The 15,257-nt window shown below is 38.7% G+C and overlaps 1 protein-coding gene and 2 pseudogenes across 1 annotated transcript; all 3 read left to right on the top strand.

Moving 5' to 3' along the window:
* The first annotated feature begins 2,215 nt into the window (after positions 1–2,215).
* Positions 2,216–5,912, top strand: LOC105036873 (F-box protein At5g07610-like; annotated as a pseudogene).
* An 816-nt stretch (positions 5,913–6,728) lies between these two features.
* On the top strand, positions 6,729–8,103 carry LOC114914575 (F-box protein At5g07610-like). Its single transcript, XM_073244998.1, has one exon. It carries the CDS (start codon positions 6,761–6,763, stop codon positions 7,964–7,966), a length of 1,206 nt encoding a protein of 401 aa, XP_073101099.1. The 5' UTR covers positions 6,729–6,760; the 3' UTR covers positions 7,967–8,103.
* A 298-nt stretch (positions 8,104–8,401) lies between these two features.
* On the top strand, positions 8,402–13,782 carry LOC105052924 (F-box protein At5g07610-like; annotated as a pseudogene).
* Positions 13,783–15,257: the final 1,475 nt, after the last annotated feature.

The following is a 15,257-nucleotide window of genomic DNA, read 5'->3' as shown; positions in this document are numbered from 1 at the left end:
AATATAATATATTATAATATATAATATATCATAATATCTAATATAACATAATATAATAATACTTATATTAGATATTATAATATATTATTATAATGTAATATACTATATTGTATTTTCATATAGTATATTGTAATATAATATAATTACTATATTTTATTTTAATATAATATATTGTAATTTAAGATAGAATATTATATTATAATATTATAATAAATTATTATTATATTATATTATGTTATAATAATATATAATATAATAATAATATAATGTATTATAATATGATAATATAATAATAATAATAATATAATATATTATATTATATTATTATATATAATAATATTTATATAATAAAAGTATTATGAAAAATATAGATAGATCTTAGCAACTTATCCGCAAAACTAATAATGCAAAAGAATATAGATAACAAATTTCTGAGTCATTTTTCAATGCGTAAAAATAATATGGATAAATTATTTTTTGTCTAAATATTATCTGAAAAATATTTATTTAAAAAAATATTAATTTTTAATAAATTTTTTATCCATAAAAAATATATTTCTAAATATTAGACCGAAAAATTTTCAAATCTCAATGAATAGATTACTTTGATGGTCACCGTCCATTAAAATTTATAATCTTTTAAATTAAAAATCAACACAAAATATATCATTACTCAAACTAAATATGAAGTTTAAAATTTGTGATAGCATATTGAGGATCGTTATGCAATTACACTATATTATAGGATTATAACATAACTTTTAGATTATAAATATGTAATAAACTTTAGAATAGGGATTAAATAATAATATGTAGATTTTTATATGATAAATTTCGTCATAGGGATTAAAATGTAATTCTTCTATGCGTTCATAACAAAATATGCACTTCTACGGGACCACGTGCAAAATTTCCATATAATTACACAAGAAATCGGGTTCGGAAGCGGATCGAACCCAAAACCCGAACCCGAAACCAGTAGTGGTTTCCTTCTATCTCCCCGTGACCATGCAGTGAAGGGCCAAAACCGGCATCGCTTCCGCCCAAACCTTCGCCAACAGTCGCCGGGGCCTTCAATCGGCGGCCCGATGCCTCCCCCAGCCAGACGCCACCGGTTCGCCGGCGATCAAGAGAGGGGAACCGCCGGCAAACCGAGATCCGGCGGTTCCTTGTCTCTTTCTTTTTTTGTTTGAAATCAAATGGAAGAAAGGAAGTAGGGCCGGCGTCCAGCACCACCGCCTGCAAGGATCGCCGTCGGCCTGCTCCTGACGACCACCTGCGGTCACCACAAGGGAGGAGGAGGAGGGCACGGCGGTGGGAACCGCGCCTCTCACTTTTTTTTCGTTTGGCCTTTTTTTTTTTTTTTGCTATTTGTTTGCTTGGATCTTTGGATCCGGACGGGAATCGCCAGCCCTTCAGCACCGGCTGGTCCCGGTGGTGGCCGGAGCTTGATCCCATCGGAGATTGGTCCGGCCGGCAAGAAGCAAAGGAGAAGAGCGCATGGCCACAGGAAAAACCGTCCCTCTACCCTTTCCTCTATTTAGTTATTTCTTTTTTTTTTAGATTGAGTTCAAAAAAAATTTTGATTCTTATCTGGTACAAAAATTAAAGCTCTTATACTAATTATTGAAAAACTTTATGGATGATATTAAAATATAAAAATATTTAATAATAATTTTTTAAAAAAATAATAATAATCAATGAATCATATTTTAAAATTTTTGAAAGCCATTGATGATAGTTGTATCTATCTTACGAAAGAAAAAAAATAACAATGATGGATAATTTTATTTTAGAAATATGAAGATCTTAATGTTCTAAAATTTTTTATAGATAGATGTGTATAGGAGTGAAGTTGAGACTTAACCCACTTAATAATATTAATGGATCCATTCATCATAGAGCTCATTAATTGTGTCAAGCATATACCGATGTATGCTACATCGCGTGATTAAAATAATATAATAATATATTTATAGATAATTATGGATATCTTAATTATTTATTGAGATGATAATTTAGTTTATATTTTCATAATAAATCAGAATATAAAATTAATCTATAATCATAGAAGCCTATTTTATTAGAATTTTTAACAATAAAATTTTATATCAAGAGGCTCCATGTATATATATATATTCTTGTGTTATGGAAAATATTTTCATATACTTTTATTCAAGTGGAATCCAGTGGTGCCTCCCTTGTTGCGATCCCCATGACGAGCCACAGGCCGCTGAGTGTCCTTATGGATCTTTACATCTCAATATTGACTGCACGTGCATGTAATCTCTTCCTAAAGTCTTGCTAAACATTTATGTATATATTTATATATGTAAATATTGCTTTCAAGCAGTGAATGTATGTATGCATCTTTTGTGGCCTTTTGGGATGCAGAGAGCTTAAACTTCCCGAGGACCTTTGGTGTTTTGTTAATATTGGCTTTGAGATTCCATCTAGAGACTTAGGAAATGGACCTTCAGAGTATACTATTTTCTATGTTACATTAGTTTCTTCCATCTTGTTTAGTGACGATCACCTTCAAATGGCTGACCGATCGCCGCTTCTAATGTGCAGGTCCTTTCATTTGGATGCTAAGATTAGAAGAACTTGTTAAGTGGATTATAAGATTCTGTTTGTGCGTCTGGGTATACTATGATGTTGATTTGTATGGTCTTATGAAAATTGTATCAATATGATTGTAATTAACCCATTAGCTGTTTGAATTATTGTCCTATGTACCAGTAAAATGTTGTATTCAAATTGCACAATTCTTTTTTATCGTGAAATGGTTGCATGGTAACTGATATGCGTGGTAGATATGATGGATTTTAATGGTAGACATGTTGCTGAGGTGTTATTTGCAAAATAACTGAACCTGCAACTGCAATTTCTTGGTGATGTAACAGAATAGCTTCGTATCCTTCATTTCACCACCATAAATACGGAGGCGAACGAGAAAGAGAGGGCAAAGGAGCGCTCAGAGCTCAGAGAGAGAGAGAGATGTCGCCTTCGTCCTCATCAGCAGTCGAGGTCCCCAGCGACCTGATCGCTTTCGAGATCCTCGCCAGGCTGCCGGCGAAGTCCCTCCTCCGATTCAAGTGCGTCTGCAAGGAGTGGCTCGCCCTGGCCTCCGATTCCTTCTTCCTCCTCGCCCACACCCGCTACAACCCCTTCACCGTCTCCGGATTCCTCATTGAAGACTTCGTGACAACAACCATCTCCTCCTTCTCCGTCGATGGCGGTGCCTCGCCGGCCATCCCCGACCCCTCACTTTCCTCCCTCAACCGCCGCTCCGCCGCCAGCAACGGCATCTACATCTGGCAGTCCTGCAACGGTCTGGTCCTCTGCACAACCTCCTCGTTCCAGTCGCCGTTGAGGCCCTTCCTCCTCAATCCCACCACCATGCAGTACAGGGAAATCCCCGACCCCCCTGCCGACCTTTATCCATTCAAATACCAGCTCATCCTTGTTTTCGATCCTTCGACATCCTTCCAGTATCGAATTGCCTGCCTCAGCTCCAACATCACGCACGCTGCGTTCGATCCCACAGCTTCTCAGTTTCACGTCGAGATATACTCGTCGGATGCCGGTACATGGGAGCTCTTGAGGGAGACTGTGCCGGGAGAGACAGTTGGAATGGCAGGTGTTTACTGGAATGGCTCACTGAACTGGCTCGCTAAAAATGGTGTCATTGTCTCCTTTGATCTTGAGCAGCGGCTGGTGAAGACCACCCAGGTGCCGCCACAGAGTTACCGGAGGATGATCCGTTACTTTGGAAAGTCTCGCGGCCACCTGCACATGATTGAGATTGCAGCGGAGGTTCCTAGCTGTGATTTTGACTGGCTGCATTTCTATGTTTTTGAGATGGGAAAAGACAATCAAACAGATATTTGAAATACAATGTCGATCTCAATGGAGTGAGCGATTTGTATCCTGAGATTAATAGCACGACCTCAGATGAGCATCTTCTTAGGATATCAGCTGACATCGGCAAACTTATATGTCCTGTCTTTTTTGCTCGAGGAGGAAAAGGGGAAGATGACAAGCTGTATTTGTGCAATTCCAAGAATATTTTATGTTATAACCTGGCAGACAAGACCTGCCGCAAATTTTTGCCATGGATTCATTCATCACAAAGATTCCGTCCGATGCACTCATGAGAATCGACGTCCTCCCATTTGCTCACAGTCTCTTCTCTCCATGATCTCAATCAGTTCAGTTTGTTGATGCTCAGATATAGATACGTTTGGTGGTATCCTTGATTGTCAACTTTATACGTTTTGGAAACTTGTGTTGAGGAAACTACCTACACTATAGTTTACAAGTTGACTTGATAGACCTATCTCCTTTTTTTCCCCTTCTGTCTCAAAAGTTCATGTGCACTTAGCTTTTGCGTAATGAAATGGCTCTGATTAGTGTTGCTTGCATGATTTGGTTTTCTTGTTTACTGGTCCATATCATGATTCATAATTCATGTTTACTGAGATTATATTGTATGTTAGTTATCTTGATAGAACTAATTATGGAAAAATCACACGACAAAAAGAAGTGTGGAAAAAGCTTACTAGAACTTGACTTGGCAGATGACATGACAGTTAGTCGTTTATTGTACTTCGTCTTTCATAGGGTAGAGTTGTTTCGAATCAGGTACATGTTTTGATGGGTGTTATCTGCAAATGTAGGTTTCATATCATCCAGGGGGATTGCATTCTGAAATTAAAGATTTGATATGTGCCTAATTTTGTTTTGGAAAGCATTGGTGGCTGATACCAATTTACTTATTGTGTTGGCTGGTAATGTAATGCTCTGCTTAAAATCAGTCTTTCATTGATTGCTTCATTCAGATCATTACCTTGATTACTCCTATATCACCTTTGAATTTCTTTGATCTCTACTCCGAGCTTGTATCCTTTGTGCGGAACAGAGCTTGACTGTATTTTCATCTAAAGTATGGTCTATGCCACTTGATATCTTTGCGCATGTTCGGCTTTTGGAGGATGATTACAGTCATGGAAATGTTTCGAAGTGATACCATAGAACCATTTGCTCTGTAGTGTTCGCTGTAGTTCTATTTTAGCGGATGTGATATCTTCTTAGGTCTCTTGTGGCCTTTGTCATAAAGATGAGACTTTATTCTGTTGCCAGAGGTTTGCTGTCCTTGAGTCATGATGATAAAAGCGTAACAGTAATTTGTTAGCCATGAGGAACTCTGATTCTTTAGTATCTGCACTAAGTGAGTGTCTTGGCTGGTGTCACACTCCATGGAAATTTATTTTGAAGATGCATTATTGTTTCTCAACTGCTAGCAGTCTATATTGCTTGGATGTGGTCCTGTCTCAAATGCTGTATGAGCAGTTTGATGGGAACAATAGCCTCAATGTTTTAGGGGATACCAGGTTGGTAGGCATCAATTGAAAGAAAAAAAGGCAGATCTAGACATAATTCAGATGAAGTGCAGGTACCTTGTTCTATTATAACTCTCTGTTTTGTTTCAAAATTTATATTGGTCTTTGGAGATGGTGGGAGGTGTTGGTGATTTGTTAATCATAACCACCAATATTATACATACTCGTTGAATGCATTTCAACTCTTACACAAAGCTGGAGCACTATGGCTTGTACAAACTCATGCCGAAAACACTAAATTTAAGAACATTACTCGGAACTCTCTAATATCTTTTATTAATTCTCACTTTATTCCATGCACAGAAATGATCAAGTAACACTATTCATAGGCTAAGCAGAGGATTGTTGTAGTTGTTCATTTTCTTTGTTCAATTTAACTACACTGCAACAAAAAGTTACCTACTATTAAGTGGTGTTTGGTTTGTAATCGGAATCGGAATGGTCAAATTTTCGAAGTATTTAATTTGTGATCGGAATCTGAATAGAAATTTGAATCTTTAGGAGAGCAAGAATTGTGTTTTAAGTAATTGGGATATTTTCATTTCATCCACGAATTGAAATTGGAATGAAACTCCTCCAATCAAACAGTTAGAATAAAAATTATCTATTTTATTTTAATTTTAAACTCCAACTCTCTTCAACCAAACATCTGGTAAATATAAAGATGCATCTTCAAGAAATATCGTTATTTCATGCAGAGAGAGAGAGCTGCTCGCATCGTTATTTCATGTAGAGAGAGAGCTGCTTTGAGGAGCTGGGAGAAATCATACCAAGGACATATCGACCAAGAAGATCGTGATTTTGCCTTCCCCCACCTCAAAATTGGAAGATGAGAGTAAGCTTGTTCTTGAACATGGTAAATGGAAAATCCGGATTCTAAGTTCGACGCCAAGCAGTGTATGGTTAGCTCTGACTATGACGTGCAAAGTGGTGAAGGATCGAGGCCAAGTCTCAATGCTTGAGAGAGGACTATGACGTACTATGATGTTGCTTTTCGTGGTTTTATGAAAATTGTACCATTACGTTGTAATTAAGACGTGTCGAGCTGTTTGAATTATTATCCTACGGTAGAGTAACATATAGTACTAAAATTGCACAATTTTTTTTTTATTGTGAAATGGTTGCCTGGTAGCTGATTTAAATGGTATATATGATGGATTTCAATAGTAGATATGTTTTAGTATTTTAGCTGACTCTAAGGTATTATTTGCAAATAAGTCCCTTTTGTGAACCTGCACCGCAATTTCTTGGTGAAGTAACGGAATGACTTCGTATCCTTCATCTCGCCACTATAAATAGTGAGCGAAGGAGAAAGAAGGGCAAAGAAGCACTCAGAGCTCAGAGAGAGAGAAGAGATGTCTGCCTCTTCCTCATCAGCAGACGAGGCCACCATCTGCGACCCGATCGCTTTCGAGGTCCTCTCCAGGCTGCCGGCGAAGTCCGTCGTCCGATTCAAGAGCGTCTGCAAGCATTGGCTCGCCTTGGCCTCCGATCCCTTCTTCCTCTCCGTCCACACCCGCCGCAACCCCCTCGCCGTCTCCGGCTTCCTTGTCCAAGAAATCATGTCGCGCCAACTCTCCTCCTTCTCCGTCGACGGCGGCGCCTCGCCAGTCCTCCCCGACCCCTCACTCTCCTCCGTCTACCAGGTATTCGCCGAAACCCGTGGCTTCACAGTCTGCCAGTCCTGCAACGGCCTCCTCCTCTGCAGGAGCAACTGGCTTCTGCCGTCCTTGATCCTATACATCGTCAATCCCACCACCATGCTGTACAGGCAAATCCCGAACCCTCCTACCGACATCTATCCAAACAAATACCACTTCATGCTTGCCTTCGATCCTTCCACATCCCTCCAGTATCGAATTGCCTGCATCAGCTCCAACATCAGGACCCATATACTCGAGCCCACAGCTCCTGAGTTTCACGTCGAAATATTCTCGTCGGATACCGGTGCATGGGAGCTCTCGAGGGAGACTGTGCCGCGCGGTAGAATCATGCAGCAAGGTGTTTACTGGAATGGCGCGCTGAACTGGATCACCGAAAATGGTCTCCTTGTCTCCTTTGATGTTGACCAGCAGGTGGTGAAGACCACCCGGATGCCGCCACGGGATCACCGCGGGGTGATGCTTTACTTTGGAGAGTCTCGCGGCCACCTGCACTTGATCGAGACTGTAGCCGATGCTGGTGGCGGTGTTATCGACTGGCTGCGTTTCCATGTTTTTGAGATGGGAAAAGACAATCCGAGCTGGTCTTTATTATACAATGTTGATCTCAATGGAGTGAGGGATGTGTGTCCTGGAAGAAGGTCGCCGCTCCCTGGTGAGCTTGTTCTCAGGGTATTTGCTGATTGGGGCATCCATGCAGTTCCTTTCTTTTTTGCTAGAGGAGGAGAAGGGGAGGATGACAAGTTGTACTTTACCTATCCCGAGAATATTTTTTGTTATAATCTTGTAGATGGGACCTGCCGCAATATTTTTGTCCTTAGTCCATACGCAAGGAGTCTGCCCCCTTTTCTCGTGATCATCCACTTCCTGCCATTTGCTCACAGTCTCTTTTCTCCATGATGTCTATCAGTTCGGTCAGTTAGTGCTCAAATGTAGATGCGTTTGGTGGTATCCTGGATTGTCAGCTTCATACATTTTGGATTCTTGTATTGAGGAAACTACTTACACTTGGTTTACATGTTGACCTGATTGACCTATCTCATCTTTTCCTGTTCTGTTTTCTTTGATGTAAATTTTGGCTGCTATCTCACGGAGAACTTTGTTACATGATTGGCATTCTGAGCTAGTTACGAGGATTTCTTGTGTCTGCTATCTTGCTCCAAGTTTGTTGTTTCTGCCTCAAAAGTTCATGTGCACTTAGATTTTCTGCAATGAAATGGCTCTGATTAGCGTTCCTTGCATGATTTGGTTTTCTTTTTTACTGCTCCATGTCATGACTCATAATTTATCTTGACCGAGATTTATTGTATGTTAGTTGTCTCGATAGAACTAATCATGGAAACATCACGAGGACAAACGGTTTGTGGAAAAAGCTACTAAAACATGACTTTGCAAATGATGTGACATTCATCATTTATTGTACTTCATCTTTCATGGGGCGGAGTTTGCTTGAATCAAATACATGTTTTGATGAGTGTTATCTGCACACGTAGGTTTCATATGATCCATGGGGGATTGCATTCTGAAATTAAAGACCGAATATGTGTCTGATTTTGTTGTGGAACACCATTTGTTGCTCATGCCAATTATACCTTTGAGTTGACAGGTATTGAAATACTCTGCTTAAGATCAGCCTTTCATTGATTGCTTCATTCAGATAAATATCCTGATTACATCTATAACTCCTTCAAATTTCCTTGCTTTCTAACCGATCTCATATCTTGCTTTGCGGAACAGAAGCTTGACTGTATTTTGATCTAAAATAAGTCATGCTTTGGGACAATCACTCTTTCGAATATCTGCGCATCTTAGACTTCCAGGGATTTCCTGTGAGAAAATATATCAAATAAACATAATTTTGTGCAGCGGAAATGTTAGCGATGCATACCTCTAGTCATTATTATTTAGGTATCTGAATAGAGTTTATCCACAAAGAAACTTGAAGAATGAGCCTTCTAACTTATGTCTCTATATTAACCATTCACTGATGTATCTCGCAGGCTTTTAATAGACTAGACTAGGGATCTGTATCAGATAATTGAAACATCGATGATTTCTTTCCATTAAAGAAACTATCTTAGGGATAACTAATGTTAGTGGGTAGTTACGTACTACTCAAAAATAATCGATAATAAAAACTTTATATATGGGCCACATAAAATATGTATCCAATATTCTCTCACTTGATCCACATGATGTCGTCAGATAATTCTTATAAGTGACACTTCACATAATAGTATGATCATAACACTTTATTGTTATTCAACTAATTAGCTACTTATGCAACTGTTATTCAAATAGAAATTCTTTATATACGAATCATGACGATCATGCTTTTTAAGTGAGCACTTCCTTTAATGTATTACAATATATGATCCTTTTTAATTGAGTATCTCATCATACTTTATGAATGATCTTCTTATAAGTCATTCAGGATCCAATTTTAATATTCAAATGGATTATGATCATGACAAATTACGTTATGTGTATAATAGATATTATATATTAAATAATTAAATATATTATAAACATACATAATAGTCAAAGAATTAAAATAATAGCTTGAAATGAGCCAACAAGCCTGATATGGCATACATAATTCCTGAACACCTTAGCCGGCAAACTTTTAGTCATAGGACCGGTTGTCATTAATTTAGTACTAACATGCTGAACAGCCATTTATTGCCTTTTAGTATTTTCTCTAATAAGTAAATATTTTATGTTGATGTGTTTACTTCGATTTTGATTTTTATTATTTTTAGAGAAGAAAACTAAAGTTGAATTATCACAGAAAATCCTCAATGGCCTCGCAATAAAATGGACGACCTTTAGGCCTGACTTAAAATTCTTCAATTATAATGCTTATGATGTAGCTTCATAGTATGCAATAAATTCTGCCTTCATAGTGGATGATGCAATAATAGTTTGCTTTATATTTCTCAAAGATATAGCTTCTTAAGCAAGTAGAAAGATGTATTCTAAAGTAGATTTTCTTGTATCTATACATCCAGCAAAATCCGAATTTAAATATCCAACCACTTTCAAATGGTCAGAATGCTTGTGCTTGAAGTCCTTAGTTCTTTGTATCTTATAACCCTTTTGGCAGCTTTCTAATGCTCTATATCTGGGTTACTTTGTTATCTATCCAACATTTCTACTGCATATGCAATATCAGATCTGATGCAAACTTGTGCATATATGAGACTTCCTATAGCGGAAGCATAAAGAATTTTTTTCATCCATTATTGTCTTAATGTATTCTGGGGACATTGATCCAAACTGAATTTATCCCCTTTGATAGTTGGTGCCGCAATAGGTGAACAATCGTTCATTCTAAATCTTTCTAGAAGCTTTTTAATATAGGCTTTTTGAGGTAATCTTAAGGTTCTTTTGACTCTATCCAAATAAGTCTATACCAATGACATAGAAGGCTTCATTCATACTCTTTATTTCAAAGTTCTGAATAAGAAATTGCTTGGTCTCATGCAATAAGTCCAAATCACTATTTGCAAGTAAAATATAATCCACATGTAGTATTAAAAAATGTATTTGCTCCCACTGATCTTAAGATATATACACTGATCAATAATATTTTCTGTAAAATTATACAAAGAAACAACATTGTGAAGCTTTATATACTATTAATGGAACTCTATTTTAGTCCATATATAGATTTTCTTAGCTTGCAAACTAAATAAGTAATATGTGTATGTATATATATATTTTTGTGTTATGAAAAATATTTTTATATACCTTTATTCAAGTGCAAATACAATGGTGCCGCCGTCATTGCGACCCCTATGACAAGAGCTACAGACCAAAGAGTGTCCTTATGAATCTTTGCATCTCAGCAGTGACCGCAAATGCATGTAATCTCTTCCTAAATCCTTGCTAAACATCTATGTATATTTTTATATATGTAAATATTGCTTTCAAGCACTAAATGTATATATGCATTTTTTGTGGTCTTTTGGAATGCAGACAGCTCAACTTCCTGAGGACCTTTGGTGTTTTGTTAATATTGGCTTTTAGATTCATCTAGAGACTTAGGAAATAGACCTTAAGAGTATACCATTTTCTATGTTACATTAATTTCTTCCATCTTGTTTACTGATGATCACTTTCAAATGGCTGATCGATTGCCTCTTCTAATGTACCGTCCTTTCATTTGGATGCTAAGGATTAGAAGAGCTTGTTAAGGTGGATTATAAGATTCTGTTTGTGCCTCTGGGTGTACTATGATGTTGATTTGTATGGTTTTATGAAAATTGTATCCTTATGATTGTAATTAATCCATTCCTAGCTGTTTGAATTAGTGTCCTATGTACAAGTAAAATGTTGTATTCAAATTGCACAATTCTTTTTTATCGTGAAATGGTTGCGTGGTAACTGATATGCGTGGATTTTAATTGTAGACATGTTGCTGAGGTGTTATTTGCAAAATAACTGAACCTGCAACTGCAATTTCTTGGTGATGTAACAGAATAACTTCTTATCCTTCATTTCACCACCATAAATACGGAGGCGGACGAGAAAGAGAGGGCAGAGAAGCACTCAGAGCTCAGAGAGATAGAGAGAGATGTCGCCCTCTTCCCCATCAGCAGTCGAGGTCCCCAGCGACCTGATCGCTTTCGAGATCCTCCCGAGGCTGCCGGCGAAGTCCGTCCTCCGATTCAAGAGCGTCTGCAAGCAGTGGCTCGCCCTGGCCTCCGATCCCTTCTTCCTCTCCGTCCACACCCGCCGCAACCACCTCGCCGTCTCCGGCTTCCTCATCCAAGAAATCGTGTCGCGCCAACTCTCGTCCTTCTCCGTCGATGGCGGCGCCTCGCCAGTCCTCCCTGACCCCTCACTCTCCTCCGTCTACCACCTATTCGCCGAAACGTATGGCTTCCTAGTCTGCCAGTCCTGCAATGGCCTCCTCCTCTGCAGGAGCAACTGGTTTCTGCCTTCCTTGATCCTATACCTCGTCAATCCCACCACCATGTTGTACAGGCAAATCCCCAGCCCCCCTGCCGACATCTATCCAATCAAATACCACTTCATGCTTGCCTTCGATCCTTCCACATCCTTTCAGTATCGAATTGCCTGCATCAACTCCAACATCAGGACCCTTGCGTTAGATCCCACAGTTCCTGAGTATCACGTCAAGATATACTCGTCGGATACCGGTGCATGGGAGCTCTCGAGGGAGACTCTGCCGCGCGGTAGAATTATGCAGAAAGGTGTTTACTGGAATGGCGCGCTGAACTGGGTCCACGAAAATGGTCTCCTTGTCTCCTTTGATGTCGACAAGCAGGTGGTGAAGACCACCCGGATGCCGCCACGGGATCACCGCGGGTTGACGCTTTACTTTGGAGAGTCTCGCGGCCACCTGCACTTGATTGAGACTGTAGCCGATGCTGGTGGCGGTGTTGTCGACTGGCTGCGTTTCCATGTTTTTGAGATGGGAAAAGACAATCCGAGCTGGTCTTTATTATACAATGTTGATCTGAATGGAGTGAGGGATGTGTATCCTGGGACTAAGTCGCCGATTCCTTATGAGCTTGCTCTTAGGGTATTATCTAATTCGGGCATCTGTGCGGTTACTTTCTTTTTTGCTCGAGAAGGAGAAGGGGAAGATGACAAGTTGTATTTTACCTATCTCGAGAATATTTTTTGCTATAACCTTGCAGATGGGACCTGCCGCAAAATTTTTGTCCTTAGTCCACACGCAATGGATCTGGACAGTTCTAACATGATAATTGACCTCCTGCCATTTGCTCACAGTCTCTTCTCTCCATGATCTCCATCAGTTCGGTCAGTTAGTGCTCGGATGCAGATATGTTTGGTGGTATCCTGGATTGTCAGCTTCATACATTTTGGATGCTTGTGTTGTGGAAACTACTAACACTTGGGTTTACATGTTGACCTGATAGACCTATCTCATTTTTTCGTGTTATGTTTTCTTTGCTGTAAGTTTCAGCTACTATCTCATGGGGAATTTGTTACGTGATTGGCATTCTGAGCTAGTTACAAGGAATTTCTGGTGTCTGCTATCTTGCTCAAAGTTTGGTTTTTCTGCCTCAAAAGTTCATGTGCATTTAGATTTTGTGCAATGAAATGGCTCTGATTGTGTTGCTTGCATGGTTTGGTTTTCTTGTTTACTGCACCATATCATGATTCATAATTCATCTTTACCAGATTTTATTGTATGTTAATTGTCTTGATAGAACTAATCATGGAAACATCATAAGGAAAAACGGTTTGTGGAAAAAGCTACTAGAAATTGACTTTGCAGATGATGTGACATTCAGCGTTTATTGTACTTCATCTTTCATGGGGTGGAGTTTGCTTGAATCAAATACATGTTTTGATGAGTGTTATCTGCACACGTAGGTTTCATATGATCCATGGGGAATTGCATTCTGAAATTAAAGATTGAATACGTGCCTGATTTTGTTATGGAATACCATTTGTTGCTCATCCCAATTATACCTTTGAGTTGGCAGGTATTGAGATACTCTGCTTAAGATTAGTCTTTCATTGATTGCTTCATTCATATAATGACCCTGATTGCATCTATATCTCCTTCAAATTTCCTTGCTCTCTACTCCGATCTTGTATCTTTCTGTGTGGAACAGAAGCTTGACTGTATTTTGATCTAAAGTAAGTCATGCTTTGGGACAATCACGCTTCAGAATATTTAGCCATGTTAGACTTCCAGGGATTTGTAGCTCAGATAGATTTATAATTGGAGCGAATTATTGAACCTCCTGTTTTATAGTGTTCTCTGCAATTTTATTTTCAGCAATCTCTTCATAGGTTCATTATTTATAGGCCATGTCATCATAATGATGCTCAAGTGTATTCGCATAAGATGGCTATCGTCTCCGAATCATGTAACAAAGTTATTCCAAAGATACATGGGAGTGTGCTGGCAAGACACAATGCAGGGTATTAAATGGATTTTTCTTTCGATGACCTTATTTGTGTTGCAAGTCCGCTTCTGGTTTGATTTAGGTTTGTCTCTTTTGCAAACTTTTGCTGGTGTACGGAGTGGTGGGAGGTATGGGGACGTCCACATTGCCGATGTCCCAGGGGTTGGGCCACTCTAATGTGCGCCATTGGGCATTGGCGGCCCACGGGCTGTTCCAATTTGCTGCGCCGCCGGAGTTCCGGAGCTTCTTGAAAGAAAAAGTGTTTGAAGGAGGAGTGTAGGAAGCGAGGGATGGTGTGGGGGCTTCTTAGCCACCCTTTTGTTGCCAAGTGCTGTTCCGATGAAGATGTAGTCGAACCTTTCCATATATAGTTAATTAGGTGCTAGGAACGTTTTCGGCTTTTCTACTAGGCTGGATATCAACGTTCTAATTCTTTATTTTTCCCCCTCAATATAAGTGTGAGGGCAGTTGATAAGGCTAATAATTAATCATGCAGAAGTTATTTTTTGGTAACTTGTTTTAACTAATTTTGCATGGACTAAAGTCAATCAGGAAAGTGAATTCAAACAGATGTCCAACAAATGTATTTTGTTTTTTTGGAGATCCTGTCAGTTACTGCTATTTTGTAATCCAACATCTGTTTAGATGCTTATTGCAATTACACATAACTGCAGCTTATGCGAGTTTTTATCACCACTCCTAATATGTATAGTAAAATATCATTATAACTAAGTACCATCTTTGCATTATTCCATTAACATGTGTTTTATGTTCATGATTATTGCATGTTCGTGCATGTATAAATTTGTCTATGCAAAAGATGCTTCCTTCACTCTCTCCTTAACATGAAATTTTACATCAATAAGCTTCATATATATTCATTATTATGAAATATATTTTCATGTATCTTCATTTAAGTGGACTACAATGCTATCTTCCTATTCGTGACCCCTAAGACAATAGGCATGAACCGTAAAGTATCTTTATCGATCTTTACATCTCAATGGTGACTACCAATGCATGTAGAGCATATCTAGTTGGGAGGAGTTTTATTCCCATTGCGATTCCAAGGAGGAATGAAAATGCTCCAATTCTAAAATCTAATTCTTCTTCTACCTCAGTATTCAAAGCAGATCCAATTTTGATTATAATGCAAATACGTTTATGTGCATTTAATTTCCATTGCAATCCATTCTGATTCAAATTTCGATTTTGGTTGCAAATCAAATAAGCTTGCAATCCCTTCCTTCATAAATCCTTTCAAATACACACAC

This window comes from Elaeis guineensis, chromosome 10 (genome assembly GCF_000442705.2).
Source record: "Elaeis guineensis isolate ETL-2024a chromosome 10, EG11, whole genome shotgun sequence".
Lineage (NCBI taxonomy): Eukaryota > Viridiplantae > Streptophyta > Magnoliopsida > Arecales > Arecaceae > Elaeis > Elaeis guineensis.
This window is presented reverse-complemented; position numbering and strand designations above follow the sequence as displayed.